Raw genomic sequence first — 27,798 nt, 5'->3', positions numbered from 1 at the left:
CCTGGGGCAGAGCTGTCATTCCAAGCTCTCCCTGCTCATTTCTCCCCCCAGAAAAACCCTACATGACAGTCTCATACAAGAAAGGACCTTACTACGAGATCATCTCAGGACACAAGTCCCTCAAACTGGCTGCCAAGGTGGACGCCTTCCCTCGGCCCATTGTCACCTGGTGAGTGTCCCCAAAAAGAGCAGGAGTGCCTGAGCTGCTTTGGGATCCCTGTCTGGAGCAGATCCCCACCATTCCTGAGTGTCCCCATGTCCTGGTTTGAAGGACAGGTGTCTGCCAATAAAGACAGAAGCTTCTCTTTGAAATGGAGAATGTAAACCCCCTCCCTCCAAATTATTATCATTTTGAAATTAAGGGGCTCTCAGGAAAAGATAGGGGAATTAGGAGTAACAGTTCTTTACTAGAAAAATTAAAATAGAAATGCAGTATTACAAAGAACAATCCCAACCCTGCCAGAGTCAGAATCCAAGCTGACACCCGTCAGTCAGTCAGGGTGGTGGCAGCAGTCCCATTCAATGGTGGCTGCATCCTCCTGCAGTGGCAGATGTGGTTCAGCTGGAGCAGTGCTCCTGGAGAAGGTGCAGTTTCCTTTGAAGGTGCAGGGATGATGTGGAAGGGTCTGGTTTTCCTCTGGAATGCAGTGGAAAGAAGGTGCCTTGGTGTCCAAAATCTGAGTTTTTCTCTGGGTAGGAAAGGCTTGGCTCCTCCCCTGGCTGGGGCATCTCCCAGTGGGATGATGGAATTTTATCAGTCATGCCCTGGGACTCAGTGGCCATGAACAGGAGATATCTCCTGGAGGGAGGATGGGCTGTGGGAAGTTAAAGATGATTGCCCAGCTGGTTTAAAGATGGCCCATTAGCAGGAGATATCGCTCATAAGGGTCACTGCCCTATCTGGTTTAACAGATGGTGACAGAATCCACATTTCTGGCCACATCAACCCAACACACCCCAGCAGAAGCAGGAATGCCTGAGCTCCTTTGGGATCCCTGTCTGGGGCAGATCCCCACCATTTCTCACCACACAGGGCAGGGAGGGAACGCTTAGAGCTCTGGGAAGCTCCTGGGCCACTCCTCATTCCCAGGCTAATTTCCTCTCCCAGCCACACAAGGAAGGTCTTTGCAGGAAAAATGTGTGTTTGGCTTTCCCTGGGCACAGAATGATTTGGGAAATACCAGGTGAAAGCTCTCAGGAAGGATTTCCTGCTCACCCCAGCAGTAGTCTCAGCCTGCAAGGGGGCAGGGGATAGCAGGAAAATGACATATTTTATATTTTTAATAAAAGAAATTATTTTTGTTCAGAACTTTTAAATAATGCCCTCCCATCCTATGCCAGCAGATCCTTGCAGTGAATCCTCCTGAGCAAATCAAGGCTCCAGCAGGAGTGCAATGGATCTGCTCAGCAGGAGGGGCAGCACAACAGCAGCTCCAGGAGACATTCAAGTCTCTCTTTACCTTTTCACCTCTTCTCCTCTCTCCTTTTACATCTTTAGCTGCATTAAATCCCATGGCACAGCTGCCAGGGGCTGCCTGTCCTGGCAGAGAAGGTGGCATTTCCCTGGAGCACCTGTCCTTGGCCAGCTGAGAGCCTGGCAGGCCGCAAAAGGCTCCTAATTAAACACTTGCAGCATCTTATTACAACTGAAATAACATGAAATCCTCTAATTTTAGTGGAATCAGTGCCAGGAAGTGATTTTAATTGCTGCTGTTATTTGGGGTTGGGGATGTTTTGGGAGCTGGAGTGGGGACTGACCCCTTCTCCCTGCCAAGTCTTTGTTCCTGGGCTCAGCCTGGAGCTCTTTGGTGGCTGCCTGGACCACCAGAGCTGCCTCCCCTCAGAGCCCCAGCTGTTGATGTTGGAGGTCTCAGAATGGTTGTTTTTATGGCTGCAAAGGAAGTTTCCAGCATCCTCAGGCAGTGGGAGATGCCCCAGCATCCTTCCACCAAGGCCAGAGCTCTGTGTGTGGCAAAGCCTGGCCTGTTTCCTAACCCTAAACCTGCCTGTGGGGTGAGCTTGAGAAGCAGCATCCTCATCCTCACACTGCCCTCCTGTTCTGAAGGAATATTTCAGGCTGGGAATTCCTCCCTATGGACCAAGCTTCTCCAGGCCACAGAGTTTAATTTAACAGAAGCAGTAAAGGCTCACAGAGACATCCTGAGAGATAATCCTGATGAATTAATCTCTTCATTTAAAACTGGTGACATGCATTTTGCTGTCCCATGATTTCCCACGCTTGGTGCTGCCCATCCTGCTTCATCTGGGGGCATTTAGGTCATAATTGAGCATGTGAGAGGCACTGTTCCTTCTGATAAAATAAAACACCATTTTCCTGTGTGGAATGAATCCATCCCACAGCACTGGAGATGTGAATCAGTTCTGGTGTGGAAGGATAACAGGAATAAATATCCAAACAGCGACTCTAGACCTGCATTTCCCTTGCTGGGATGACTTTTACCCTAGCAATGTGTGTTTTTGAGGGATGACAGGGACATGATGAGCCTTGGTGGAACTTCCCAAACAGGTACAAGGATGGCAAACTGATCAAGGACAACCACACATGCTATGAGCCAGACCCACTGAAATACAGGCTGGGAATACGAGATGTGAGACCAAAACATGCTGGGAACTACACCATGGTCCTGAGCAACCCCAAATACAGCCTCTACAAAAACCTCACCATGCAGCTGGTGGTGACAGGTAAGCACTTGTTGTGTCTAATTCCTTTTGTTGGGTTATTTATCCCATTTTGTGTGGGTCAGCAGGAATGAGTGCTAGGGTTTGGCACTGCCCAGAACCCTGAGGAACCCCTGAACCCTCCATTTCAGCTGCTCTGAGGAGTTGCTGTGACCCTGAATCATTCCAGTTCCCTCCCCTGGGACAGTGGCTCCTCACAGGGAGGTGGAAATGCCTGGAAAGGAGAAATATCACATTTTTATAGGAGCTTGGGAGGATATGGAGTAGAGAGGTGTCAGAACTGGGGGCACAGTTTCCCAAGAGAAGAGCTGGAAGTTTCATCCCTTGAGGTTTCAAAGCTTGGGCAAACATCTGCTGGGACAGGAAGGGTCCCAGTGGGGCTGAGGGAAGGAACTGAAGGAGCTGCCCTGGCTTTTATGTCTGTCCATCATCCTGCTCCAGATCCACTTCCTAAATCTGTGCTTTCTGCTCTATCACTTCTCTGCTGGCAGCATTTGAGGGACAGGTTCCTTTCCAGGGGAATTTAGAGAAAACCTTGGTGTGCACTGAATAGAGTTCACTTGCCTTAGAGGGAAAATAGATTTTGGAATGCCATTTATGAGCCACCCTGGCTGGATAATGCAGGGCAGAGCTACATTGTCTCTTTGCACATCCACTGCCTCTTTTAATCCATTGAATTTGGCAACAGAGATGGAATTATGAGGCCAAGTAGGAGTTCAGCAGAATTTAGCTCTGCTTTCCCTTTGTATTTTCCACTTGGGTGGTGAGTAGTTCTTGAGACAGGTTTGCTCTCTTTTCTGTGGTGAATTCTTCTCTCCTTACCCTCTTCACACCTAAAAATATTCTCAGTTGTCCAATTTTTATGTACTTATGTATTGTTGCTTCCAGCACTTGTGGTTTTCTCATTTCACCTTTCAGAAAGGAATAATGCCTAAAAATAGAGAACTTTTCACTAAGGTACATCTGGCCTATTAAAAATGTTCAGTAAGATGTGACAGGTTAAAAACCAGAAATAAGACAGAAATTAATGTGTGATTTAGGAGAGGAGGGAGCCAAGAACTTGCTCATGGTCAGGTCCTGCAGCTCAGCTGAGCACAAGGAACGTGCTAAACTGCAGAATTTCTCCACTTGAGATTGTTTTTCCACACAATGGTGCTGCCTCTTCAGAGAACGGAAACGTTCAGAGGAAGAGAAAATTAAGAATGATAACAAACTGTCTTGTCAAGGTAAATATTGGTGTTTGTGTGCAGAAGGGAGCGTTTCCTTGAGGAGCTGCTGTTCCCCAAACAGGGAACCAAAAACAAACAAAGCCTTTTTCTGTCAGCAAGAGGCTATTTCAGGATTCAACCATCCCAGAACAAGATTTTCATGGCCATGGTGTGTCCAAGCTTGGGGCATCCCATCCCTCACACAGTGCTGCTCATCCTCAGCCTTTCCAGGCTCAGCCCAGCAAAGCTTTAATCATCAATAATTGTTTAATTGCAACCCTCTCCATTTCTCAGCAGCTGCAGGGGGGTCCTGTGGTGATGCACAGGAAAAACACAGAGGGAATGTCACTTTTCTGGTGACAGAAAGCCAGGGAATGAGAGCAGAGCAGGGAAAACCTGCCCTGGGTGAAAGTTGAGGCTGCAGGCAGGGAAGATTTGCTTGGGTTTGGACTGAACCCAGGAATCAGGAATTCTGCAATTCCTGCAGCACCCAGGGATCATTCCATCCTGAGCACCCAGGGGTGATTCCATCCCTGAGCACCCAGGGATCATTCCATCCCTGCACACACAGGGATCATTCCATCCTGAGCACCCAGGGATCATTCCATCCCTGCACACCCAGGATCATTCCATCCCTGAGCATCCAGGGGATCATTCCATCCCTGCACACCCAGGATCATTCCATCCCTGAGCATCCAGGGGATCATTCCATCCTGAGCACCCAGGGATCATTCCATCCCTGCACACCCAGGATCATTCCGTCCCTGAGCATCCAGGGGATCATTCCATCCTGAGCACCCAGGGATCATTCCATCCCTGAGCATCCAGGGGATCATTCCATCCCTGCACACCCAGGATCATTCCATCCCTGAGCATCCAGGGGATCATTCCATCCTGAGCACCCAGGGATCATTCCATCCCTGCACACCCAGGGATCATTCCATCCCTGAGCATCCAGGGGATCATTCCATCCTGAGCACCCAGGGATCATTCCATCCCTGCACACCCAGGGATCATTCCATCCCTGAGCATCCAGGGGATCATTCCATCCTGAGCACCCAGGGATCATTCCATCCCTGAGCATCCAGGGGATCATTCCATCCCTGAGCATCCAGGGGATCATTCCATCCCTGCACACCCAGGATCATTCCATCCCTGAGCATCCAGAGGATCATTCCATCCTGAGCACCCAGGGATCATTCCATCCCTGAGCATCCAGGGGATCATTCCATCCCTGAGCACCCAGGGATCATTCCATCCCTGAGCATCCAGGGGATCATTCCATCCCTGAGCACCCAGGGATCATTCCATCCCTGCACACCCAGGGATCATTCCATCCCTGAGCATCCAGGGGATCATTCCATCCTGAGCACCCAGGGATCATTTCATCCCTGAGCATCCAGGGGATCATTCCATCCCTGAGCACCCAGGGATCATTCCATCCCTGAGCATCCAGGGGATCATTCCATCCCTGCACACCCAGGATCATTCCATCCCTGAGCATCCAGGGGATCATTCCATCCTGAGCACCCAGGGATCATTCCATCCTGAGCATCCAGGGGATCATTCCATCCCTGAGCACCCAGGGGATCATTCCATCCCTGAGCACCCAGGGATCATTTCATCCCTGCACACCCAGTATCATTCCATCCTGAGCACCCAGGGATCATTCCATCCTGAGCACCCAGGGATCATTCCATCCCTGCACACCCAGGGATCATTCTATCCTCAGCACCCAGGGATCATTCCATCCCTGCACACACAGGGATCATTCCATCCCTGCACACCCAGGGATCATTCCATCCCTGAGCACCCAGGATCATTCCATCCTGAGCACCCAGGGATCATTCCATCCCTGCACACCCAGTATCATTCCATCCCTGCACACTCAGGGATCATTCCATCTCAGCCAGGCTCTTCCCTGCAGCACCACCCTGATGTGCTCTGTGTAAAGCACTCAGCCCAGGAGAGACTCATTTCACTGAGATTCACGTGGGTAAAGCCCAAAAGGCAGAAATTTGGCTCCTGAAGCTTCTCCAAACTGCCCTTTCTCTCTTGCTTCCCATCAGAGGATAGGAACAGCTTTTCCAGGAGCTGCTTTTCAGATCTGGGCTTTCCTTTCAAGTACACTCTGAAGCACCAAACTGAAAGCAGATTGGAATTTTCCCCTTAACTCTCCACAAATAAGCTGGCACTTTATCTCCAGCCATCCTGACTGATATCTGGGTATCACACCTGAAGAGATTAAATTGCTCAGAGCTTCTGCAGACTCTGAGACAAGAGAAGGAGACCCAAACACACTTTTGTAGCCCCTTTCTGCAGAGATTACCTGAATGAAACTACCTCTGAGCTGGAGGTGTGATTAATGTCTCTGTTCAGAACCAGAGGCAGCCTGCAATTACTGGAGCTGGGGTTTGAACACAGGGATTAGTGGAGCTGATGGAAAAATCCTCTTGGGCTTCAAGTGGATGCAGTGGATGGAGTATCAGTTTTGCTTGGTGTTTAAAGGTGGAGCCTGCACCTGATAAATCTCCTGCTGAGTAATAACCAGGTACCCTGAGAGTGAGGAGCAATTTCTGTTTGAACAACAGCACTGCTCCCCAAATCCAGGGCCAGCTTTTCATTTCAGAGGTGAGGCTAAGAAAGGGAGTGAGTTCTGATCCACACTGTTAAAGAGAAGAGGGGAAAATTACATAACCAGGCTTTGGAATAAGGAGATAAATGCCATTTCAATGTTTTCTGTTGCTGCCTGGGGACACTGCAGTGCAGAAATGATCAGTAATCACACAGCCCTCTCTTCTGAGAGCCTCTTGACAACAATCCATCATTAATGTGCCACAGGTACTCAGCTGGCTGTGACAAAGCCATCAGCTGCATATCTGGGCTGGCTGCAGAGGAATTTTGGAGTTAAAATGGTTGTGAGTTGTTTTTCACAAACAAAGTATAAACAGCAGCAGGGCTGGACCCTCGAATTGCTCTGTGTTGATTCTGGCAGTGTCTTTTATTCACTAATAGTGGCAGCAGAGGAAAATCCTCTAAGCAGGATGAGAACAAGATCAGCCCTCTGGGCAGTGTCTCTCCTGCCCTGCCCTGCTTTCCTTGGAGTCACCTCCTGGGTATTTAACTGGGAGAAATCCCAAATTCTGCCCCACTCCATGGGGATGAGTCAAACATTAGGAACTATTCCCCCAAAGTTCGATTTGGCCCCAAAACTGAGGAGCACCTGCAGAAGGATCAAGTGGAGAGGGAGCAAAATGGGCAAATTACTCCAGAGCTGCAGGGTGGGAACTGGGAGAACAAAATCCAGCAAGGAGAATGGTGCTGCTATTCCAAAAATGGCTCTGTGAGAAGAGGCTTAGCCCTGCTCCCACTGCAGCCGGAATCTATTCTTGCAGGAGCACAAGTCTCAGTGTGGAGTCACCTTGGCTCACTGTAGGACTCAGGTCCCCAGGAGGTAGCTGATTGCATTTTCAAAACACTCCTTCTTTACATATTTACACATCAAACACTGCCCAAGGAGCGGCAGGTTGCTGTGGTTTTTGTTTTGTTTGATTAAATTCTTATTGAGAAAAGCCTCAAGAAAATAATGTCCTGCAGAATTTGGACAGGGAGGGAGCAAGGAGAAGGAACAATCCTAGCAAACAGCTGGTGGGTGAAAATCTGAGCCAGGAGAAGGAGAAATGTGGGAGAAGAGAGTTATTCCAGGCTGGAGTGCAAAGCAGACTCAGAACAAAACATAAACAAGCCTCAAATCTATTTCTGGGCAAGCAGACTGTGTTTCATCCTCACCCTTGTCCAATTCATCTGCTCCTGCTGAGCCCTTTTGGAGCAGCCAGTGTTCTCTGGCCACCACCTGGGGAGTGAGAAGGGCTGAAGCACGAGTTAATTCAAAAGTGGGATGAATAAACTCCCTCTTTGCCTTTCTTCTTTGTCCCAGAGTTTCTCTCCTGTGCTCCCTCAAGGCTCTCCCAGCAAATACTGTTTTGGGTTCCAGCTGCTCCAGCCAGCTGAAGTTGCATTCCCTTGTAGAGTCCTTGTGTTGTCTCTGTAAGAAAATCAGGATTAAAGGCTAGAAAAACCCCCAGAGCAGGCAGCAGCTCAGGCTGCTGTGAATTCCCCTTCTCCTGGGAAGGACTGGGATGAAAGGGATGCAGGGACTGGTCACACCTGGATTTGTCACCAGGCAGGAGTAGCTCCTCAGCACTGAGTGATGCACACTGCCCTGCTCTGCAGTCAGGCCAGCTCTTCCTATTTTGGTTTAAAAAATCAAAGGCAGTTCTGTGCCTGACCTTCCTTGGCTTGCAAGGGATGAGTGGACATCAAAGGAGTCCCCAGTGATCTGCACAAAAGCCAGGAAATAAGTGGTGATCCATGAGAACAAAACTCCATCACCTCCCCTAGGCCAGAGCAGGGAGAGGGGAAGGAGCCTTGGGGAGCAGGTTAATGCATCAGGGCTGTGCCAGGGCAGAGGAAAAGTGATTTTAGTGTGGGGGATCCCAGCTACAGCCAGTGCAGGACACAGGGGACATCCCTGGAAGGGTCATGAAATCCCCCAGCTGAACACTGAGAAGGAATTTTTTGGATTCTTGGTGAAATCCAGCTGATGTTCAAGCCACACAGATGCTGTCCCTTCCCCAGGGTCCTGCCAGGGCTGGGTTTCCTTTGTGGAGAACATCCACCTCCTAACCAGCTCCTTGGAGGATGAGCCACTCAGGAGAAATCAAAACAAAAAACTGAATTTTCCACCTCCTGGGCCAGCTGAACTAAACTAGAAATCCCAAAATAAAACCCAGCCAGCCACTGTTCCAACATGTTTCCTAGTCCAAGGCTTTGCTTTCTTCTTGGGCTCTGGGAACAATGTCTGTAGCCCATGAATGAAACAACATGGAGAAACAACTTTTTCTGGGGGATTTTTGAAAGAAAAATGCAGCAGCACAAGGAGGCTGCAGCAACCCTTTCCTGAGCAAATCCTGAAGAGTTTTTCTCCCTGCCATCATCCAAACCCTTGCAGCTCCCAGGAGAGACCCTGATGGAAAAGTCAGATGAGCTATTTTCATTTTGCTGCAAGTGGCCAAAGCAATTTTAGGAAGAGGAAGGAGTTTGCCAGAAGGATCTGAAGGATTCAAGTCATGTCTTTGCAGCCCCCAAAACCCAGAGTGAGGGGAGAAGAGGCAGCTCCTGCTTCCCTCAGCCAACCTGTAGGTACATAAATTGATTTTTGGGAAACAGGCAAAGGGGACAAAGAGAAAAATCCTAGAAATCTGCCTGCTCTGCTTAACAATGAGCAGCTCTTCATTACACATTTCCTTCTGAGCTCTGGCAAAAATAAGGTGGGGAGAGATAGATGAGAGAAACTCATTTTTTTGGGCTTTAAAAAAAACCCTTTTTTGGGTTTTAGGGTTCATCACCCTTTCATTGAGGGTGAATGGCAGCTCTAGGACAGCACTGGAAAAGAGATTTCTTCCCGCTCTGGGAAGAGAGAGACATCCACAAGTGACACAGGCAAAAAAACCAGAAAAACTCCCAGCCACAACCAGCCAGGCTCAAACACAGTGGTCAGTCTGAAACCAAAGTTGTGTTTTCAGGTTGGTTCACTCAGTGTTTGTCTTCCCTTTTAATAAAAAGAAAGAAATGTGCAGTGAACCCAGACAATTTTGTCATTTTGGGTTTGACTTTGGGGGAAATTTCACCTGCAGTAGGAAATTCCCTCTCCACTATACAGAATATTCACTTTTATTTCCACTAAGTGCTGTACAAACATCAGATAGAAAACTCCCAAGTGAAAATATTTTTGGGGGTTTGGGAAACAGAGAAGATAAATAGAAAACAAGCTGCAACTCCATCAAGGTTTTTAATGAAGCCCCATGTCCAGCAAAGTACCTCAGGTGGAGATGAATGCTTCCCTGGCCTCTCTATGTTATTTTAATGATGTGCTTAATGTGAAAAGATTTTCTGAAGCACGTTGAATGGGAGTGGGGAAGGTGCATAAACAGCAGTTCAGTCAGAGGGCACTGAAAGGAAAGCAAAGTTTCTCTGCAGAATGCAGAGATATTTTCTCTGTGCTGTCCTCTATATTTGGAAGCTGATTTGGGTGACAGGTGTAGAACCCCTGGTGGCACCTGCAGGGAATTTAGGGAGAGAAGAGCCTTGCAGAGGGGTTCCTGCCCTAACCCTTGTGCCTATTATCAGCTCCTAATGCCACAAGCTGGAGATAACAGCAGAGAGGGAGGTGAGATTTGCATAATGCTGATCAATTCGAAGCCCACAGCAAGCAGAAGTGCTTTTTGATTGCATTTCCCAGTGCAGCAGCAGCCAAGCCTTTAGTTATTCAGGTCAGCTCTCACAGCAGCAATTGCACCTCTGCAAGGCAAGCTGGGGATACAACCACACTTGGAGCCTGAGAGGACCAAAAAACATTTATTTGGATACATTTAAAGCCTTCCCCACACAGCCAGGGACTAGAAAGCTTTTAAGGATTTTTTGGCTTCTGCTTGAGAGAGCTCAGCCTGGGGAGGGCTGTGGCCAAGGGTTGGGAAGACACAGTGGGATGGAGAGGGGAGGAAGGGGATGGGGAGAGCTGCCCTGGCAGGGCTGGCAGAGGGATTTGTACCCCCAGAAGGTTTGTGAATAATCCCAGTGAGAGAGAAAAAGGAGGGGATTTGGGCTCAAAACTCCTCCTCAGGATGAAGTGGGGACTCTGAGCAGGTGCCAGCCCTGAGGAACCAGCCAGTGACACCAAATCCACAAGTCCAGTCCCACCACAGAAAGCATTCCTGCTCACAGCTGTTGTCACAGCTGAGGTTGTGACTGCAGAATTCTGAAATTCTGTGTGAAATTGGCAAGAATGCAGGTACAGCACAGCAGGGATTTGAACATTCCTTTTTTACACTCTCCAAACCACCAGAGGCAGAATGAAAATTTCCATTAAAGAACTTTTCAGCTATTACAATCAGGTTTGCATCACCCATGGAGGCAACTGCTGTAAACAGGATTTGGCTCAGTGTGGGCAAAGCCTCAGCTGCCTGCAGGGCCATGGGCAGAGGTGAAATGGCAATTTGGAAAAGTTTCATCCCAGGAAATATTCCCTTGAGGAGGACTCCAAAAAACCTTCTGTGATCCAGGGTCAGCACCCTGCAGGGACAGGGGAGCACTGGGGGGTGTGGAAGTCTCAGAATTTGTGCCCACAATCCCCACCCTGTGTTATGGGAAAGAATAGATGGGGAGGTGTTTCCTCTTAAAAAAAATAATTGCTTGATCATAAATAATGATTATTTCAATTGATGAATCATCTGGACTCATTTTAGTTGTCAAGTTATATTTAATAGTGCCATAGTGGCTTGAAGAATTCACTCTCTCCTGTATGTTCTTATTAGAGTTGGAGCAAGTTAAATCATTATTTCTTTTTTAGAAGGACAATTTCAATGTCAGGAAACCAAGAATATAGAAAAATGTCCTGATATTAAATAATTGTGATCAGTCCTTGTCTCCTCATGCTCTTTCACACACACAAACACCAGCCCCCCTGCCCAAGTGTGTAAAGCTTTGTTTTCACAGCCCAAAACACAACACTTGAGTGACCTTTCACATTCCACTTGAATAACCTTTCACACTGAACTTGGAGTCTTCCTCCAAGTGAAATCACACTTGTGAGGTCAGCCCAGACATGTCAAACACAGGATTTGAGACTGAAAAGAGAAATGTCTAAGATAATAAAAAATGTGCTTCTCCCTCTGGGGAGAATTTACAGGATTCTTTTTATGATCAGAAATAATTTATTGATGGGAAAAGAGATGCCAGCTAAGGAAATTCACTGCTGGTCCCAATAGTTTGTCCTGTTGCTCAGGAATGTCCAAGCACTTGGAGCTCAATGAGAGCCACACCAAACAGGGGCCAGGGTTTGGGTTTCTCAGGGAAATGTTAATCAGGACCTCCTGAAGGTCCTTTAAACAGCCAGTGTTTCATGGGACAGGGCTGAACCTGCTCCAGTCAATGCTTCCATGGGGTGGAGAAGGAAATTCTGATGTGTTTTCAGGCACTGGTGAGGTCAGAAGATCTTTCAGAGCCTGACCATGAGAAATGCCAAGTGAGAGTCCCAGTCAGGATCAGCCTGGTCAGTGCTCTCCTAAGAGGGCTGGAAGGCAAAAAAAGCCTATTAAAAAAAAAAAAAAAAAAAAGAGAGAAAGACTCAAGATTGATGAGGTGGGCAATAGCTCATATTTACATATCTGGGGCCTCCCTGACAGCAGAAAAAATAAGTTATCCCAAAAAATAGAAATCTAATCTCCATTCACTTCCCAGCTTGTCAGAAGGGCTGGGTGTAGAGCAGCCTCTCTTGGCTGCACAGGGGTGTCCCCACCAATAAATCTGCTTGATTTCCTGTTATGAGAAGCAGACGAAGAGATATGGCCAGGGATGGGCAGAGCCTGTGCTCTCACCCCAAATTAAACCCACCCTGGCTGAGGTTACCAAAAGTTCATTTCACTTGGGGGCTTTTTTCCTATTATTTCTCCTTTTTTTGTGCCTTCCCTGGAAGGAGACAGGACAAAGCATTTCTTTCCTGCTGGCAAGGAGCAGCCCTGGAAGTGTCACAAAAAGTTTGCTCTTGAGACATTTCCAGGTTGGAGGTGTGATCTTGCAGCCCCCTCCAGATGTGAGGAATGCTGTGACATTTTTAATGGCATTCACCGTGGCTGGTGAGAATTTCTTGGCATTTCTCCCTAAGTGCTTTCCTCACACCACTCCTCCCTCAATTTCTTCTCCTCTCCATCATTACACACACAGAAAATAAAATAATTCAGGTGAAAAAGGTGGGGTATTTTCCCTGAGGAGCTGCTCCTCAGCCTGATCCAAGAGATGCTCCATGGTATGAATTTTCCAAAAGTCCAGCAGGTCCCCAACAAAGCTTGAAAGGGATTAGGATGAATGTGGTAACATTGCAATGTGTTTTGTGAAACACCACAACCAATTCCCTGTGAAGGACTATTTTCAGAACTCCTGGGAATTCCTCACAGCATCATTTTTCCCAGCAAAATGTTTCAAAACCTTTTATGGATGTAAATTTGCTCATTTGCACTGTTGTGTCGTTGTTTTTTTTTTTTTTTTTCTTTAGAGAGACCCAAGATCTATGAAAAGGAAACAGATTTTGATAAGGTTGTGAAGGCAGAATTGAGAAGCAAACACAAAATCCAGTGCACAGCAAATGGGAATCCTGAGCCCAGGATTGAGTGGAAGTGGCAGCCCTGCAACCTCACAGCCACCCTGTAAGTGATGCCCCATGGATGAACAGGTTCTGAATTGCTGATATTCCCAGTCAGGTTTTTTTTTTTCCACTCCATCCCATTTATCTGAGCTCAGACCACAAGCAGAGTGAAGATCTCCAGGGTTCAGAGCCCAGCTGGATCTGGTTGTGTTTGTGTATTACCTGAATTGTGTTAAATAAGTTTAAATTGACTAAAGATCATTGAATTTTCCTTTATCTTGAGCTCTGACTTGCCTTAGCCCTGCTGAATGCAGTGAATGTTTGACAAAGGAAAACCAGCAGGATTGGTGGGCAGAGCTAACAAACATTTCATAAAAAAAAATCAAGACAGATCTAGAAATCAAGGGAGAAAATTGCAGGATAATGCCTTGTTTTCTCACTTATTGCTGAATGGCAATCCATGAGAGAGGGGAAAATCAGGGAGAAATGCTTTCCCAGGTTTTCTGTGGAGCACAGGGATGTTGGGTGGTCCAGCCTCAGCTTGGGGGTGAGTTGTGTGTCTGGGCCAGGGAGATATTCTGGGGAAATAAATCCAGGGATCTGGTGGCTTTGTTATAAATAAATAATAAATAAATAAATAAAGTAATAAATTAATACATTAATAAATATAAATAAATACATATCAATAAATATAAATATAAATATAAATATAAATATAAATATAAATATAAATATAAATATAAATATAAATATAAATATAAATATAAATATAAATATAAATATACCCAGGGATCTGGTGGCTTTCTTGGAAGAAACCCAGGGATCTGATGGCTCTGTTATAAATAATAAATAAAGAAATATAAAGAAATATATATAAACCCTGGGATCTGGTGGCTCTGTTATAAATAATAAATAAATAAATAAATAAATAAGAATAAATACAAATAAATATAAATAAACCCAGGGATCTGGTGGCTTTGTTGCCCCTGCAGGAGGCACAGGGCTCTGCCTGGGAGAGGTTCAACCACAGCAGAGTGGAAACACCACAATGCAAACAGCTCCTGCATCCTCCAGGAAAGCCACAGGGGTCACCCAAAATCTTTTCCAGACCTTTCTGTCTAGTGGGGACAGAAAATTGGCCAAGAGTTCTGAACTCAACCAGATCCAAACCAGTGAGCTGGTGGCAAAGGACCTCACATAACCCTTGCAGCACTCTGTGATCTTATCAATTTAAATACAATTGCAGAGTGGCTGTGCCTCTGCTGGCCCAGGGCAGCCTTATCTTGCTGCAGCAGGAGCTGAGGAGGATTCCTGTGGGAAATGACACAGCCCCCGTTTCCTTCTGTTGTCTGGCTTCCTCTCTCTCTCTTTCTCTCCCCCCACTCGGTGCCCTTTGAATCCCTGAGCACCAGCATTGTTCCTTAGAGCTGGGATGTGATTTTCCTTCCTCAGGACAGGAAACCCCTCAAGATCTTCTAATGAGGCCCCTCTGAGAGCTGCAAACCCTGCCCTGACCCTGGGTGTTGCCCCTGTGCTTTGTGTGGCTTTGGAAAGGACAAATTTATGATTTATGGGGGAATTTTCTGCAGCATCAGCCTTGGTAGCACCTATAAAACTCCATATTAATTTTTAACTCCTGGAACCCCATGATGGGCTCAAAACCTTTGAATGAGAAAAGCTGTGTCTCTGCTTGGTTTTACCAAGTTGAAGAAGACAGGGAAGTTTTTTTTGCCCTGGATGGTGCAGCTGGACCTTCCCACATGATGTGCCACACACTCTGCTCCTTGCCCATATTCCAAAATGAAGATTGATAAGTGTCTTCTGTGGAATTGTGCATCATAAAAGGACTTTCTGCCCTTCCAGCCCAGTATTTATCATTCTGCTCCCTCAGCCCACATTTCCTGGTGGAAGCTGAGCACAGACATCCACCTCCTCACAGTTTGGAGTGACTGGCATTTTGAATTTGGAAACTGAACAGATAAAACTCACAGGATTTAATTAACTGTCCAGTATTTTCCATTTCTAAGCTTTGCAAAGATTGGGGGTTCATTGCTGGTCATGCACTGATTTTGTTTGCCTCTGTCAAGGTGCTTTGTAAATAATTCTGAAATGCTATAAAGAAGGAATGGGGTAATTTCACCAAGAAGTAACAGATTCCAGCAGCAGTTCTTAGGAGTATTTAAGACCTAAGATTATTGCCTAAAATTGACATTTTCTCACTCCAATACTCCCTGCTTACCTTAAACACCATCTCTGCTTTTCTACCTCTAGGTGCAACCCTGAGGGACCAAAAATTGTGGTTTGGGAGAACAGAGACACAGGAAACACGATCAGGAGCATCGAGAGCATCCCCATGAGGCAGGGGGACAAACAAAAGGTGTGTGGGATGGCCCGGGGTTGATGCCAGGGGATGCTCACCCCAGCTCCTGCTTCCCAAGCTGCTCAGGGTTCTTTGCATGTCTGGAATTCCTCAGCACTGGGATCATCCCAGATCTCTGCTGGTCACAGCGCTGGGCTGTGGGATTGATGCCACACGCCCTGTTTGCTCTCCCAAGAGCTCTGGGAGACTCAAGACTCAGTCTTGAGAAAGTGTGGGAGTGGTTCAGTTCGAGGAGTGCTGTGATGTGAACGCTGATAAGGGCTCTGAGCTTATGAAACACCTGGAGAGCTCTTGGTCCTGTCCCCGTTTGTCCTGTCCCCCTTTTGTCCTGTCCCTTTTGTCCTGTCCCCCTCTGTCCTGTCCTTGTTTGTCCTGTCCCTATTTGTCCTGCCCCCCTTTGTCTCATCCCCCTTTGTCCTGTCCCTGTTGTCCTGCCCCCCTCTGTCCTGTCCCCCTTTGTCCCATCCCCTTTTGTCCTGTCCCTTTTTTCCTGTCCCCTTTGTCCTGCCCTCTTTGTCCTGTCCCTTTTCTCCTCTCCCTTTTCTCCCTTTTCTCCTGTCCCCTTTTGTCCCATCCCTCTTTCTCCTGTCCCCATTTTGTCCTGCTCCCCTTTTGTCCCATCCCCAATCCTCCTGTCCCTTTTCTCCTGTCCCCTTTGTCCTGTCCCCTTTTCTCCTCTCCCTTTTCCCCTCTCCCTTTGTCCCACCCTGTTTTCTCCACTCTCAGCAGCAGGACCTGACCCAGGTGTGTGCTCTCAGTGCCACAGGCATCTGCTCTGATTTCCAGAGCCTGCAGGTCTCAGGTTGAAACCACTTCCCTGGGACAATGAAGGAGGAAAAACCTTCCTTGGGCACTTCCAAGAGCACTGGGATCCCCCTGCCCACCAGGAATTCCCTGTTCAGTGCCTGTGCTGATGTTCCACAGGCCCAGGCTGGAATCTGCAGTGGGCTCAGAGCCCCCTGCCTCTGCTGGGCTCTGCCTGGGGTCACCTGTTGGGCTTTGTTTGGGTTTTTGGCTGCAGGAGTGGCTTTGCAGCTCCAGATGTTCCAGATGTTCTGGTCCTGCAGGGTGTTGCCCTCCTAATCCTCTGAGCATGGGAGAGCTCTTGAGTTGCTCCTGGGCTTGAAGTGATGCTCAGAGCTAAAGTGCAGCTCTGGACTGACCCAGCATCAGGATCAGAGCCCCAGCTCCTGCTCCTGCTCAAGGAGACTTTCCAGTTCTGAACAACCCAAACCAGAGCTCTGCAAACATGGAGCTGGCTGAAAATCACTGCTCACCCCTCATTCCTGACCGTTTCCACTGCTGGGAGATATTTATAGATTGGATTTTTAGTGCCCCCTAAGCTCTGGTTTTAATGTATTCTGTAAGGATTTTACATCTTAGGTAAAAGCAATCCCCTAAAAGTGCTAATTATTTATAAAAATGGAGGTTGGTGACATTTGCCTTCAAAGTTTCTTCTTTTTCTAAGATTTTTTGGTTGCTGCATGGGCTGACAAGAGCTTGGGGACTCTCAGAGATACTGTTAGTCTCCATATATATATATATTTATATATATAAAATCAGCTTTTACACATTTCATGATTAAAGTTACAAGCTACATAATAGTTTTACAATTTATAGTATACTCATTCTTTTTCTCCCTGGCTAAAAACACAGTCTGAGGTGTTTCCTATTAATTCTTATGCCCTGATTAAGATTTATTCAAATTAATATTCCTAAATGATAGGAATCTTTGTTTTCATTCCCTGCTAACATTGCAGACAGTTCCTCTCCTTCCCCCCTTCTGAAGTACAAGGCACTGTGTTAATTGGAGTATATATAATACATAATATATAATATATAATATATAATGTATAATATAATATATATATAATATTATATATAATATATTATATAATATATAATTTATATTATATATTATATATTATATATCATACATTGCCTATTTTACATATATTTATATATTTAAATATAAACATATTTAATATTTAATATATTAACTGATATATCATATTGATTACTAATTATTTATTAATAATTCGATTGTTATATAATAGTATTAATTAATATATTATATATTAATATATAATATATAGTATTATATTTTTACATATACAAACTATTTATATTATATTTATAAATATATTTATACTATACATATATAATTTTTTTTTTAAGTCACTGAAGAAAAAGTTTTCAGACTTTTCCTTGGGTTTTATCAGTTGTTACTCCCAGCAGGAATGGAACAGACAGGAACCAGCCCAATCCATTCCCACCATGTCCCAGCAATTAATTCACCTGCATTGAGCAAGGAGATGAACAAATAAAGCTGCTGGAGTCTGATCCTTCAGGAGCTGTGTGAGGAACCTGGGGTTAGCTGAGGCTGGGATTTTCCTGTGGGATTTGAGCCTGTGCCATGAGCACTGGAGTCCTGGCCAGGAGCTGGAATTCATCTGAGCTCTAGGATTTGTTCAAGAGTTCACCCTTGGGTGTTGCAGCCACATGTGAAAACTTGAATTAACAGTTTAGAGCTGCTAAAAATATGGGAATAGCTCCCCTGGAATGACCAGAGGCAGGAATTTGCCCACAGCAAGCACGAGTGGTTCCAGCACAGCCCTGGTGCTGTTTGATCACATGAAACTCCTCAGGCATCTCCTGACACAGGTGCCATGTTAAATTGAGCTCTCTTGTCATCATCCTCATCATGATTATTCCATGAGTTTCCCACAGATGGAGAAGTGGGTTTCACCTCCTGCTGCCTTGCTAAGCATGACCTCAATCCTGAGGAAAAACACCAGGTTGTGATTCAAGTTCTGCTGCACTCCAGCGAGGTTTTGCTCAGACAGTGGTAACTGTGTGATAGTTTCATTTTTCTCTGGGGTTTTGAGTCCACCTTGAACTCCTCACTTTGGGATTTAAAGCAGTGTTGGAGTCAGAGTTAGTGGAGTCTCTGATCAAGGAGGAATCAAGGGGCAGGGGTTGAATTAAAGCCTTTAGATGGATTGAAGTACATTAAGCCACTCACACATAAAGTGAACATTTAAGTACAAGTAAGTGAGTGAGTTTTAGTAGGAGCTCTAGTGCTTTTAGTGAGTAAAAGGTCTGGATTCCACAGCAGCAGCTCGAGTTCTAGTGAAGATTTAAACATTCTGATATCTGATATCTGTGTGGCTCCTCTGAATCTGCTTTTCCACACCAGGTGTAACACCTGTGAGTGACTGCAGGAATTGCCTGGCTTTTCAAGCCACTAGGAGCTAGGTTGCTATTTTATTTCCTTTCCTCTTAGCAAAATAACAAACTGGCCTGAGCTTGGGACCAGCAGAAGGGAATAGCAAGGCTCATGCATAATTCACTCCTCACTGGGGGGTTCTTTTCATCTCTTTTCTCCCTTTCATGTCTATATGAGAGTGGCCAGGCCACGTGGGTGTTTCTGCCGGTGAAATTCACAACCACTCAAGAAAAGTGACCCAAAAATGCCAAGTTTAGACCTCCTGAAGGAACAAAAATTCTGCATTAGAGCAGTGGGATGTGTGTGGTGAGAAGTGTGTTCAAATCTGTCACACCAGGGGAGGGGACAGGCACAGGTAGGGGACACAGCAGCCACTGCCTGGGGACAGCCCAGGTGTGCCAGGCACTCTGGAACTGCCCTTGCTGGGTCTGCTGAGAGCCTGGCCAGCAGCAGGGACAGAGAACTGGCCCTCTGTCTCCCCTGACCTCCTAAATTCACAACCACTCAGGGAAACTGCCCCAAAGATGCCAACAAAAAGAAGAGAAGCTGTGCAGTGACTGGAGGAAGGAGCAGGGGGTGGTGGTTGCTCAGGACCAGCCAGGATTTACCCACCCGCTCCAGGGGCTGGAGGGTGATCAGTCCCTCCATCCCACAGCTCCTGCAGAGGCACTCAAGCTCCAGTTAGGCCAGTTAGCCCAGTTATCCCAGTTCCCAGCCCAGTCCAGCAGCTTCCTGCCCACCCAGTGCAGCCACAGCTCTCTGACACCAAGGAAGGCACTGGCTGCTCCCCTTTCCCAGGGACATAACATCCCCTGCCAGAGATGGGAACAAAGCTGGAAGTTCTCAGACCTCTCCTCTCACTCATCCCTATCCATCCTTTAGCATGTTTGGAGTGAATGAACTCCAGCCCTGGATCAGGACTGTCAGGCTGTGCAAACAAGTGTTATTGTGTGCCACTCAAGTGGATGGATTAGGAGTGAGCTGAATGCTTTCTGTGCAGGTCCCTGCTGAAGTTCCTGTAATTCCATCTCCCTGTAGCCACCTCCAGCCCAGCTCTGCCAGACTCAGACAGCTGAGAAGTTTTCCACCCACGTTTTCCACCCCTCATCCTCGCCCACAGGCAGCTAACGAAGTGAAAGAGGAAGGATTGTTAACCAAACCTCTCAGGGGGGAGGGATTAGACAAAGGAAGGAGAAAGCAAGGAATAACAAGAGATATTAATTCAGCTTTTAAAAGGTCTCGTTGCTCTGTCCTTACTACAAGATGTCTTAAAACACTCATGGTGCATGGCTGGGGAATGTTATTTGGCTGCTTCTAAAATAATTTTATCAGTTCTGCAACATTACATATGGGCTTTATTGAACTATTCCATCAGGAGTTTTCCCAGCAGCAAGCTCTATTTACTTGTCAGAGCTGCTCTTCAGAAATCAGACATTTTATTCCTTTAAACTTAGTTTATTCTTTCCCAGTAATTATTTATTAGTTAATAATCCCTTCCTTGGGCTCACAAGATTGGGTGGCCTTTAGGTGAAGTAATAGGAAATGGAATCCTTAATTCCAAATCCAAGCCAGGCAACCCAGCCTGGGATGTGTTTGGTATGCACTGAGCTGCCAGGATCCCATCCAGCTCCCCCCAGGAGGGTGTCTAGACACGACATGCCAATAATTTGTAATTAATGAGCCTTGTGCTGCCTTCACAGGGGCTGAGGAGGGACAGCAACGTGTCACTGCTGCTCTCAGGGACAGGGAAACTGGAGCTGCACATTTCCAGGCTGTGAACAGTGCATTGATGGCATTTGCAGTGCACAGACACAGAGCTGTAGGGCAGTTGCAGGTTCCACATCAATCATTATTCAGATCTGGGATTCCTGAGAAGCAGCTGTGGGGTGAGCCCTGCCTTGATCATGGGATCCCAGAGGGGTTTGAGGGACTCAGAAACCCTCCAGTGCCACCCCTGCCATGGCAGGGACACCCTCCACTGCCCCAGGTGCTCCAACCCCAATGTCCAGCCTGGCCTTGGGCACTGCCAGGGATCCAGGGGCAGGCACAGCTACTCTTGGAATTCCATCACAGCCAGGAATCCCTGCCCAAAATCCCAAAATCCATTCCCTGCCCATTCCCTGTGTCCTGTCCCTCCATCCCTTGTCTCTCCAGCTCTCCTGAAGCCCCTTTAGACCCTGAGCTCTGCTGGATCCTTCTCCTCTCCAGGTGAGCATCTCCAGCTCTCTCAGCCTGGCTCCAGCCCTGCAGCAGCTCTGTGGCTCCTCCGGATTCTCTCCCAGTTGTCTCAAGCTTTTCTACTCTGGCTCTGATTCCAGGAGTGGAAAATACTTCTCCAGGTGCATGGACTAAGCACACACAGGGATTATCCCCTCAGAATTTTTCCACTGTCCCCAGATTCAGGGACTGTGCCCCTGCAGAGTACAACTGAGAGCAGTATCTCTCAGAGTAATACTGAGAGCAGTATCCCTGAGAGAGAGATCCCTGAGTTTGGGTGCTCAAGTTCAAATAATTTTTTTCACTAGGGATGGCATTTAGAAGAACAAAATCCTTATCCTAACCTGCCACACACAGATTTCAAATTTCAGCTACCAAACCAACCAGGATCAGGTTAGTTTGACTACTGAGAACTTTATTTCAGATGTTGGAAGGATAACTGGGCTCCCAGGCTCAGGGATTTACCCAGGAGCACACAGCTGGAGGGAAAGGTTGATACAGAATTCATCTGACAGGAAAATCACTCAAAATCCTGAATTTCCAGCTCTGGGATCACATGCAGATCTCTGCTGGATGCTGCTGGTTTAAAAATCACAGTCTGGAGGGCTCTGGGAGGAAAGTGTCTGAGCTATGGTGCTCAGGTGTGTGAAGAGCTGGGATCCAAGTGCACAATGACTGGAGCATCCAAACAAAAAAACTACTTTCTCTCTATTCCTCAGCAGTTTTTTTCCCCCCAAGAGTTTGTCCTCAGATTGTTTCCCACTGTCATTCACCATCTTTTTCGCCTTCATATCTAGACAGGACTGAGATTAGCTCCAATGAGGTCTCAGGATAGCTATTTGCTCTAATTTTTTTTTTTTTTTTTTGTGTGTGTGTTTGTTTTCCCACTGCCCTGCCAGACTTCTCCTGAGTTATGGAGCTGGAGATGTCAGCATCTGTCTGTGTGTGTGCTCATGAGCATTTACCTCAGGGCCACCAAGCAGCTTGAGGCATTGCATCAGTGTTTGAAGAGCCACAGAGTCACCCCTAACACTTTGGCCATGTCCCAAAATGGATATTTTATGATTTTGCCTGGCTCTACAGTGTTATCCTCCACTTCCCAGCTAGAGCTGTCACTTAGCAAGACTAATTACTGTTAAAAGCTGTCCAAATGTATCCCCTTCTGTCCTCAGCACGTACATTTTTATTGGCTTTTGCTCTCCCCAAATGCTCAGATCCAGCAGCCATGAGGAGAGGGATGTTGATCCTGGTTCAGCAGGAATTCCAAATTCAGAGCTCAGGGCTCTGAGCATGGGCTCATTCCCAAACTGTGGCATGGGGCCACTGCTCCAGGACCAGCACAGGAGGAGGAGCAGGCTGCTTTTATAGCCAGCCTGAATTTACAGCCAGAGCTGTTTTCACATCATAAATCCCTCAGGACTGCACAGCTCTTTCTCTGCTGGGTTTTCTGCTCTCCTTTTTCACCCCTAAATTTGAGGGTTCCCCATTCTTGTGTTTGGTACCCGTGAACAGCAAAGATTTTTCCACTCAGCCCTTTTTCTGCTGCAAATGCTCACCATTAGAATGTGAAATGCACATGGGATCAAAACCTTTGGAACTCATTTCCCTGGGGGATTTGAAGTGCCAGATCTCAGCCAATCTTCAATAACTCAGAAAATACATCCCACACAGCTCTGGACACACTCATGGGGCAGCTTTAGGAGGGGTAAAGGAATGTCTTGTGCGAGTTTAGTTTAGGATATTAAAAAGAAAGTCCAGAGATGCTTCTGTGCACTTCAAAGAGCTCTCTGGAGATAAGGACAAAGGGCCAGAGGGTGTTATAAGTTTTGATTCTCAAAGGCCTTAAAGAGGAGGGCAAAGAAAGCCAGATTTGTTCCAAATGTGAGGGCTCAGAGCTCCTCAGGTGAATGGCTGCAGGGCAAGCAGAGGAATCCTGTAGGAACAGCTCTGCTGTTTTCCTCCTCACACTCCAGAGGAATAGAGGGAATAATTAAAGGGTGTTTATTCCTGTGTGAGCCTGGGAGGCTGCACTGGGACAGGGACAGGGCTGGGCCACCAACTGGAGCCTGGGGAGCTTCAAGGAATTCAAGTCCTTAAGGACATGTTTGGGTTTGTCAGGAAAATTAACCCACAAACACCAGAGGTTTATGTCCAAAAAGAAGACAGCGGAATCCTTTTTGCTTTATTCAAATAAATGGAGAAGCCATGGGATCTCTCGAGTTTTTGGAGGACTCAGCCTCCTTTTTATCCCAATTTCCCATCCACATTTCCCTCTCTCTTTCCCCATTGCTGAGGTACCTGAGAGGCACAGACCGCCCAAACACCTGACACCTGAGATTCCCCTCCAATGTACAACCCTCCCTTTTTAATTCTTATAGATTTCATAGTTTTAATCTTTTGCTTCTTTCATCTTCCAATATCCAATTTCATTTATCAGCAAACCTACAGTTTGTTTGTAAAGGCAAATATCTTTTTCCATTCATCAATCAGTGGAACCCATCCCATTGTTTCTTTTATCTCAGTGCTGGTTTCATCCACCACAGCTTGTTTGTAAAGACAAATCTGACATTCCTCCCAGGTTCAGCCCCAGGAGTACCAGAACTCCTGTTCCAGGGAGGTGAAGCTCAGGACAGGAGCTCCTTCCTTCCCCCAAATCCTCCCTTTCTGCATCTGCCAAGTGCTGCAGCACTGGCAGCTCCCCCAGAGCTCCTTCCTCCCTGAACAGTCCTGCACAGCTCCAAGGAAGAGTCTTGGGATCAAGGGGCTCCCAGCCCAAAGGGGACACATCATTCCCTCCCTTCTCTGATGGGAAAAGCAAATCCTGCAATATTCTTTGTACCACATCCATAGGAATTTCCTGCTTCCCATGCAGATGTGGGTATTCCCCATAAACCCAGAGCTGAAAAGCAGGAAAGGGAATGGATGTGGGGCTGTGTTTGGATGAATCCTCCAGGCCCTTCCAAGCTTTTTGCTTGATGTTGCCACACAAAGACTTTGGCAGCTTCTCAAAAGAGAAGCCTGATTTTCATGGGTAAGACAGGGGGAAAAAAGGAAGGATGAGGTTTAGGAGTGAGGATGGAAGAGAATTAACTGGGCTGAGATGACAGAGACAAAAACCAAGCAGCAGCACTTGTCTGGGACTTTCACCCACCATTAACTAGAAAAAACTTCCTTAACAGCTTTTCCACCCTAGCACACCTCAGAGCTGTGATAATTGATAAAAGATCCACGTTAATCATAAAAGTATTGGGGTTTGTATAAACCAGATTACCTAGGTCTGAAATGAAGCATGACACTAAAGAAAGGAAAATATATGATTAAATCATTTTGTCTTAAATCCCCCTGTTATGAATATTATGTTTTCTAAATAAGTTTCTAAATAAGAAAGCTTGCAAAACAAGGCTTTCACACAGCCCAACACATTCTTAAAAATCAGATTTCCTGCCTTTGTGTCATCAATTGCAGCCTGTCCCTGAGACCAGACTTCCTGACTTCTGCCATTTCCTTGTCTACCAAGACTGGATGGTTATCCATGGGACTTGACAAATTTCTTAGAAACTCATGTTGTCCAGTGATCCCATTGACACCACTGCTTACCTGGCAGAATTATGACAGCAACAAAAAAAAAAAACAATTATTGATGACTACAAGGAAACCATGCTATAAAGGGAGCTGCAAACCAAAGTTTGGTGGAGCATGGAGTGGGCAGTGGCCCCCATGTACCCCCATTGCTCCGTCTATATAAAACAAAGCAATCTAAATTTCGCTGGATATCAAGACTTTAGTTTCACATTTATAACAGAGCCATGGCTTGTTTTCTCTTTGTGGGAAGGTTGTGAGCACCCTGACCCTGGAGAACAGCAGCACCTCAGGTGTCTATTACTGCGTGGCTTTCAACAAGGTGGGCGAGGAGGAGCGCAGCGTCCAGTTCTACGTGTCAGGTAAAACCACAGACACAAAAACTCCTCACCACAGGCACAACTGCAATGATTTCCCTGGGAATTTCCACAGGAGTGCTGGTTCAACTCCCTGTGTGGTGTTGTCCTGGTTTTTAGCTCAAAGCTGGGCAGAAACACCAGTTTAGTTTGGTGGTTTTGACTCACCAGTTTCAATATTTTCATTTGTTACTGTGAGATGGGATTAGGAGCAAAAGCAAGGCAGGCTTGCAGTTTAAGGGGTAAAGATAAACCTGTTAGTACAGGTTTATTAGAAGAATTATATATATATATTAGAAGAATATTAGAAACATATTAGAAGAATATTAGAGAAATATTAGAAGAATATTAGAAGAATATTAGAATATTAGAAACATATTAGAAGAAGTATATTAGAAGAATTAGAAGAATTATAATTAGAATTTGTAGCCCTGCCTGCCCTTTGTGCAGGGAGGAGCTTCTCCCAAAAACACAGATCTGAACAAATATCTGCTTAACCTTTCAGCACAGGAATTTTTTAGGAGTGAGATCAAGATTTACATCATGATTTCTCTCTATTCCTCAGTAGTTTTTTTTTCCCCAAGAATTTGTCCTCAGATTGTTTCCCACTGTCATTCACCATCTCTTTTGCCTTCATATCTAGACACAACTGAGATTAGCTCCAATGAGTCTTAGGATAGCTATTTACTCTATTTTTTTTCCCTGCCAGGAGAGATAGCAGTTTAAAGAGAGAGGAGAGTGCAGGGACAGCCTGGTTCAAATGCTCACCCAGAACAAACTGAAACCTTTCTGTGCTCACTCTCTGGATGAGTGGATGTTGACTGCCAGGATTTGCATCAAAATATCGATTTTTAGAACAAAGAGTGCAGAAGTGCCCTGGAAAGCAAATGCCTGGTTCTCACTGCTTGGTTCCTTGCCCATGGACAAGTTGGGAGGGCAGAGCACTCCTGTGTGTCTCTTCCCTCCTGGGCTGTTTGACTCTGCTGCTCCCATGCACCTTGCACAGCTCTGGTTTATTTTAATTATTAACTTATGTAGGGTTGTTTTTTCTGCCCACTGAGCTAATATTTCAAATTTTTTATTTTGAGATCCGGCTAGCAAAACTTTGAGACACAAGTGTTTTAATCATGCAGTTTGAATTATGAAGGAAATGAATCACAGGGTGAAATTACTGACAGACCAGGAGGTGAACAGGGCTTGGCAAGACAGATTTATTCCAGCTTGTGAAAGGAAAACTGGGAGTCTGGGCCAGTCTGGGGAAGAGGCAAATGCTGACTGAGCATGACTGACTTTGGGAAATGCTTGTAGCATCTCTGCAAAGCAAGTGTGGCACCCCAAAATTAATTCAGCACTTTGCTGATTTTAAAGGCTTCTCCCATTCTCTCCTATCAACCAACAAGCTGCTGCTCCCTGAGCTGCTTTCAGACCTTCTGGCTGAATTGGGCTTGGTAAAAAACCTGAGAGGCTGAACTCCCTCAAATCCCTGTTCCTGGGCAGGGTTGAGATGTTTTCCCAGGACAGGAGAGTGTTCCAGGGAAACTTCCTCAGATGTTGTCCAGGCTGTTCCCTGGGGACCTGCTCACTCCAGTCTGATGTTTTCACCACCACCACCTTCATTCCAGAAAAATTAATTTATCCCTGTGGAGTAATTGTCAGCAACCATTTTGTTCTTCCACTGCAGAACCCCCACAAAAACTCCCACGAGCACCAGAAATAGCACTGGACTCTATTTTTAAATCATTTCTCTGCCAGCAGAGTTCATTTCGTGAAGGGTCAGCAGGGTTTGGAGATCACTCAGAATCCAAACCTTATAAGGGGTCCAGAGTGATGAGAAATCTCATCCTGCAGTGACAGCCCCTCCTGCAGATGTCCTGGCTGTCCCTGTCCCTCTGCAGTCTCTCCTAAGGTGATTTATCTATCGTGCCCTGGCTTAATTCTCACTCCAGGATTTTTGTTTTCTGTCAATCCAACCAAGGTCTGAGCCCCTCCTGCCTTTCCCACCACTGCTCTGACTCCAGAGTTCCCATTTAAGCCTTGGCTGAGCCATGAGATGCTCAGAAATGTCATTGTCTGCCTCCAGCTCCAAAGGACGTTCCAAGCAGGCTGCAAACTCCCCAGTGCAGTGAAAAGCTGTCCTGCTGTCCCCTGCAGGGATTCTCTGCCATGGACAAGTATTATTTACCTTCTAATCTCTGCTCTGCACCTTGGAAAGGGCAGCTCTGCAGAGCTGCAGGTCCAGGCTAAATCAAATTCCAGCCTTTGTCTGACTGCACTGCATTCAGCAAAGTGGGATCCCACCCATCTGAAAACTCACAGTGTTCTGGGAATATAAATGAATTATGATAAGAATAACAAATAATAACCAAAGTCCTTTTTTTTCCAAGGGTTTATCTGATTGCCAAAACAACTGAGAAAAATAGAGTTAAAGATTTCTACCCGAAAGAAAATATTGCATTTCCAGCAGGAGATAAAAATCTGCTCTCAGACAGCAGAACAATGGATGAGCTGGGCTGTTGTAGGATGTTGTGCCACTCCAAGCTGCTCATTCCCAAGGTGTTGACAGGATTCCTGACAAGCACCACTGTTCCACACAGAGGGGCTCCCCCTTCTCTCCATCCCTTTTCCTGATGGCAAACCCCCCCTGCCAGGCCCAGGGCTGGAATTTGGGCAAGAGCAGAAGTTTTGAATTACACAGATTATTGTGCAAAGCACAGGAAATTAAAAACAATTAATTCCTTGTACATACAAATGGAGCCAGCCTTGCCTTTGATTTATGCTGCCTTTTTACCTCTCCCCAATGGCTCCTTTCCCTCTTTTGCCATGGAGAGGGAAATTCACAGCTACTACTCTGTAACACAGCACCAAAGACAAATGTTTGGTGGCTGCTGATAAAAGGGGAAAAGCTCTATGGTGCATTCTTTTAGGCAACT

At 46.3% G+C, this 27,798-nt stretch overlaps 1 protein-coding gene across 3 annotated transcripts in view; it reads left to right on the top strand.

Annotated features, from left to right (window-relative positions):
- The window catches only part of LOC306808398 (vascular endothelial growth factor receptor kdr-like), a 127,559-nt gene that overhangs the window by 61,515 nt on the left and 38,246 nt on the right, over nucleotides 1-27,798 (top strand). For all 3 annotated transcript variants that reach the window (XM_079318967.1, XM_079318966.1, XM_079318968.1), the window contains exons 8-12: nucleotides 52-169; nucleotides 2,528-2,703; nucleotides 13,018-13,168; nucleotides 15,379-15,484; nucleotides 24,766-24,874. In XM_079318967.1, coding sequence (XP_079175093.1) covers nucleotides 52-169; nucleotides 2,528-2,703; nucleotides 13,018-13,168; nucleotides 15,379-15,484; nucleotides 24,766-24,874 — 660 coding nt within the window. The remainder of the gene's footprint in view (nucleotides 1-51; nucleotides 170-2,527; nucleotides 2,704-13,017; nucleotides 13,169-15,378; nucleotides 15,485-24,765; nucleotides 24,875-27,798) is intronic.

This window comes from Erithacus rubecula (genome assembly GCF_903797595.1).
Source record: "Erithacus rubecula genome assembly, chromosome: 15".
In the NCBI taxonomy this organism is placed as follows: domain Eukaryota; kingdom Metazoa; phylum Chordata; class Aves; order Passeriformes; family Muscicapidae; genus Erithacus; species Erithacus rubecula.
Note: the sequence above shows the minus strand (reverse complement) of the source record. Positions and strands in the feature narration are given on the sequence as shown.